At 37.0% G+C, this 5,612-nt stretch overlaps 2 protein-coding genes across 2 annotated transcripts in view; one reads left to right on the top strand and one right to left on the bottom strand.

Moving 5' to 3' along the window:
- Positions 1–690: 690 nt before the first annotated feature.
- The window catches only part of LOC143035554 (uncharacterized), a 15,374-nt gene continuing 10,452 nt past the window's right edge, over positions 691–5,612 (bottom strand). The window contains exon 2 of the mRNA XM_076202421.1: positions 691–846. Within this exon, the coding sequence (XP_076058536.1) occupies positions 691–846 (156 nt within the window). The remainder of the gene's footprint in view (positions 847–5,612) is intronic.
- Positions 4,903–5,612, top strand: part of LOC143035500 (annetocin receptor-like) — a 24,729-nt gene continuing 24,019 nt past the window's right edge. The window contains exon 1 of the mRNA XM_076202367.1: positions 4,903–5,107. The gene's annotated coding sequence lies outside the window, so the exon portion shown is untranslated. The remainder of the gene's footprint in view (positions 5,108–5,612) is intronic.

Below are 5,612 nucleotides of genomic sequence, written 5' to 3'. Positions count from 1 at the left end.
TCTGTGATGTATTTGTTCTGGTTAATGAAATCCAGCTAGTGATTCTTAAATAGGAGTAGTTAAGGAGTAATAGGAATGATAAAGAAATGATCAGACTACTCAATTGAAGGTTATTAAACTACTGCGTTGAAGGTGATTTAGCATTTAGGGGGTTAGGGGCTAGAATATGGTTGGGGGTTAAATGGAAATCATTACAGTCATGGAACTCATAATTTATTTATTCACCCCCCACAAAAAGAAAAAAAGCTATAATTGTTATATTTAGTAAATGACTTTCCTGATAAACAATTTAGAGAATGTTTGTTTAAATAGACTCGTAGTTGCTAGCTATTAGCTTGAAAATAATATTACAGTGATGAGGGAGCAACGAGGTCGCTTCTGAGAATAAACCTAGAAAAAAGGTTTATGGTTTAAGGCAATTAGAATTTTTTTTTCTAAATGGCATACTATCGTTTGATACTAGATGAGAAAAAAAATCCATGTTTTAACGGCCGTATGTCCGCAGCCCCACGTTGGCTGTCAACGATCTACGGGTCTTCCCAAAGATCTCTCTGTGTTAGCGTGGGAGCTGTTTCTATGTCATTGGGTTTATAGAAATAAGAGGGGGAGAAGTATCGTCGGTAGTCATCACTTCTTATGTGAAAACAGTAAAGGAAATACAATCGAATTTGACAGAGAGAGATCCTGGTCTCAGTCTAGGGATCGAATGCCAACCTCTCGGGTAAGTGTTGATGGAGTGTGAGGACAAAGGTAAGGAAGACGATTCTCTTTGACGTCTAGCAAGAGCCTGTCCCGGGCGGATAAAGGGTATAAAGAGGTTGTTGTGTTGAAGCGGTCTATCCAACGCTGTATTAGTCCAAGGCAAGGGTCCTAATTAAGGGTCTAAGGCAAAGAGACGAAGAATTCTTGGTTGAACTTGAGAGCGTTTCTTGTTGTCCGAGTGACGTTGGCTAGCGTCTTCCCGGTATTTCGAATGAAGAACGTCTCACGGACAAGTTAGGGAAACTCCAAAATTGATTTGAAGATGTCTTAACACTTTTCTTATTTCTTTCTTCTTCTTACTCGGTTTGACTTTATAAATAGGTAAACGTCATCACTTATACTCAACGTTACTACCACCCACCGTCACCATTACAAGTACCACCGTCATCGATGACACTGCGACTGCCTCTGCCACTACCACTACCACTACCACTATTAACAGCAAGAACAAGAACAAGAACAAGAACAAGAACAAAAACAAGAACAAGAACAACAAAAACAAAAACAAAAACAAAAACAAAAACAAAAACAAAAACAAAAACAAAAACAAAAACAACAGCAACAACAGTAACAATATTAACAACATTAATAGCAACAAGAAGAACAACAACAGCAACGACAACGACGACGACGACGACGGCGACGACGGTAACAACAACAACAACAAATATAAGCATAAGTCTTGGGGTTAATGAAACTCTTTGTTTAATTAACATTAAACAAAATATATTAATTCGAAATGTCAGACAACAGTAACTGAGAAAGGACATTTGATATAATTGAGAAAGGACATTTGATATAAGTGGAGATATATGCTCTACCATATATCAATATAGCTCTGAGACATTGAAGCTGATACGTACACTGATACAAAAATATCTCTTCTATATACCAATTAAATAACCACTCAAATTATATCCCTGTATTACTAATATTATACAAAACATATTCTTGAGAATTAAATTAACTAAGTCTTCGAGATGAAAAAATATTAAGCTTTAGTAAGACTCAACATTCGATATATTTTAAAGACGATGGAGCAAGGGGTATTAGTGAATATATTCACAAAATTAATCCTAACAACTGATAAAACATTAACAAATTAAAACTTGTAGTGACTATTTCCTAAACTCAAGCAATTAAATTTGGTTTTAGTTAGATAAAAACAATATATAAAACTAAATGGTGAAAATAAAACGATCTAGCTAATCTGCTTTTGTTTTATGCTGCGCAAGTTAGTTTAAAAAAATCTCTCTCTCTCTCGTTATGTAAACAGACATCTAAGTTATCCCTCTTATCTGTTAAGATCAAGAATATTTTTTGCGTGTCAGGAATTGTCAGATGTTGTAGAAAGTCTACATCACTTACATTAATTTGATTACTATAATTTTGAATGAAGAAATAAATTCTTCAGTTTATGTATGTAGCTCTTTAACTATAGAAGTAAAATATACGTATCTGGGAAGTAGATTAAACCAAAACATGATTAAGCTTGTTCATTTCAAGGGAAGTATATTTTTCATAAACAAGGTCTATCACTAAACTTTATTGTCTGATTTAATTAGATATTGCGGTTTAAGTTTTTTGCTTTCTTTTACATTCGTTCAGTTGGGGGCGTATTAGTTAAGTATTGTCCTGTTAGTTAGGGTCGTATGAATTAAGTATTGTCCTGTTAAGAGACTGGTCTATAACATGTATTTTTTCATGCGTAACATAAAAATCTCACATATAAGTTATACCAATTCTTCACTTACGAGTCCTTACTCTTCTTTGTTTCTTTCAAGTTGTCAGTAATTACTTCTTTGTCTTTCGTAAGTATTTATTTTTTATTGTCGTACATTATTCTTAATTATATACATTGTAGAATTTCCTATTGCATCTTCTCACAGTCGCAAGTATGTATATCATAACATTTCTTATATATACCACAATACTTCTAGTAAACATCTTAACATATTTTGTTAATAACTTATAGTTCATAGATATCAATACCGTGAATTTTCTTATAAGTATTATCATGTAAATGAAGACTTATATAATTTATCACATTGAGCACGTGTAGTAGATTAGAGCAACAACCTTTGTCCTATTAATTATCAACTCGGAATTAATATTAATTATAGTGTAACCTTCGTGTAAACCTCTTACCATCAAAGGAGCTCTATGTAGCAAACTACGGATATTTCATAGATTCTATGTATGAGATATTCAGGATTTAACGAATTCTGTGTTGAGTATTCTAAAGATAATGTGTGTTTGTTTGGATCGTGAGTACATCTTCTCTGAGAATAGGAATAGAGACATAGCGGGCGGGGGATAATTTGGTTCAGTAGTAGGACGATGTCTGGGGTGTGGGGGCTGGGGGTGTGGGGGGAGGAGATAGACCCCTCACCCCTACAACGCATCATCTCGAAGCATAGTGTACTTGTTCCCATAGAATATGCCCCTAAGGTGTCTAATATGGGAGTGACTTTGATAGTGACATTTAGTATGGATTTATCTAGGAGAGTGTGTATACCTATGGGGGAAATTGCTTGAATGAACGTAAATATTGGTTGTGGAGTTTGTGTAATAGTAATTTCTGTAAGTTATGTGAATTCTCGTTAGCTTCGACATAATTCTCCTCCTCTTTATTTTACTCTTTATTCTTATGTTGACTTCCTCCACTTCCAGATCCTCCTACTCTTCCTCTTCTTTAATTGTCCCTCCTCTTTCTCTCCTCCTCCTCCTACTACTCTTCCTCCAGCTCCTCTTCCTCCTCTTCTTCTTATTCCTCCTCCTCTTTTTCCTCTTCCTCATCCCTTCCTGTTTCTTCTCCCATCGAACCTTGTACCTATGCCACCGCGGCAAGACCGACGCCTCCACCAGCACCTCAACCACCCCCTCCGGCCTGACGAGTCTGTGGCTCCCTTCAACACAGGCGCAGAGGCATTCCCCCTCTGGCAGTCTACGGAAACGCGTCGCCCAGTTTCGCACGAAGACCGGTGACTACAGTGTTCAGCGCGCGGCCTTAAACGCGTTCAAGTCAGTCACCGCTGGTGTCTCTTCTTTGCCTTCGACGCCATAGCACGCAGGGTTAAGGTGACGTACTCGGCCACAGATCAGCGCCTACTGGTGTGGGATCACTAGTGACAGCGAGCTGAAGGCGTTCGCATCGTTGGGGTTCTTTAATGATGATGGTGTTATAGTGGGGACTAGTCCTTAGACCATTTACTGACGTCTTCCCTTCAGCTGAATAAAATCGCCTGAAGTTGAATAGAATGAAATATATAAAGCTCACCATTGAGTGTAGATGTCTTTAACATATTTGTGCCTGACGATGACCCCAGCTCAATGAAATTATCTGACATTGGTCTATTGAACGCATCATGGACGTAAGTAGCTTAAACAACGAACATTGATACATGAAACAAAATTAAAAAGAAAGAAACAAAAACAAAAAATATAAATTTTGAACTAGAAAATGGATATTGTTCATCACGCTGATACATCTGTGATGAACAAGTGAACCAATGGTATAGAACAAGGAGAGAATTGTGTGCAGAAATGAAACGTTATATCAAACGTTTTTTGTGTCAATTCCCCGTAGGTTAAAAAGGTAATGGAATTAATCTCGGGGTTTATCACGGCAAGGGGCAACAGGTGAGGAAAGTAGATAGAAAACCAGAAAAAATTAGCCCTTAAGGGGTTCTTGAAACTACATAAAGTGACGACCATTTTTCATTAAGAAGAAGAGAAATAAAGTGTGAGGGTCAAGTTGTATTTTTGAGAGATTTTTTTCTGAAATACATATATACGTACGCAAACACACTCACACACATACACACGCGCGCACACACACACAGACACACACACGTACACACACACACACACACACACACACACACACACACACACACACACACACACACACACACACACACACACACACACACACACACACACACACACACACACACACACACACACACACACACACACACACACACACACACACACACACACACACACACACACACACACACACACATGAACACAAAATAAAGGTAAGAAGAATGACTTACAATTTTACAAAAAGCACATAACCAGAATTTCATCAATCTGATAAAAAAAAAAGAAAAAGAAAAAGATAAAGCTAACGCTGGGATGGCGCTAAGTAAAAAAACGAAACAAAAACAAATAAAATCGAAGTACTCGATCCCAAACTAAATCGGACATGGAAGAACACCAAAGGTCTTTGCGTCGACGGCTACACACAAAGGAGTTCCAAGTACGTGCTCGTTTCGAAAATGAAACCCAAGAATAACGACTGAGACAAACAATCTTGTAGGAGAGACACTTTAAGGTAAGAAACAATCTCAAGTTATTCTTAAATCCTTTCCTTTAATTCTATTTTATCTCCCGCTGGGTAATCTTATTCACCTTAAGGGAAAACATAAGAACATAAAGAAGATAATAATTGAGGAGACTGCTAAAGACCATATGGCATACACTAGGAAGTTCCATGTCCCTCATCCCAATTCATAAAGTTGTCTACCCTTTTCTTATTATTTTTTCAGCCCTCACTGTATGGTTACTAAGTCTATTCCATTTGTTAACCACTCTATTAGTAAGGGCAGTTTACGAACATACTTTCCAGAATTCTCTGAACTTGCGCTAGATGATTTTATTCAATAGAGGCAAGGATTTCTTCATTTACTCCTTCATTATTTAGGTTTAAGAAAGGAGTAGCAAGAACTGGTTTATGAGCAGAATGATTAACGAATGGAATAGACTTAGTAACAATGTAGTGAGCTCTGAAAGTATTGGTTGATTTAAGAAAATATATTAGATAACTTTTCTACATGAGG

This window comes from Oratosquilla oratoria, chromosome 19 (genome assembly GCF_046742065.1).
Source record: "Oratosquilla oratoria isolate Oo_2021 chromosome 19, ASM4674206v1, whole genome shotgun sequence".
Classification (NCBI taxonomy): domain Eukaryota; kingdom Metazoa; phylum Arthropoda; class Malacostraca; order Stomatopoda; family Squillidae; genus Oratosquilla; species Oratosquilla oratoria.
The sequence above is the reverse complement of the archived record's forward strand: the minus strand, read 5'-3'. Positions and strand labels throughout refer to the sequence as shown.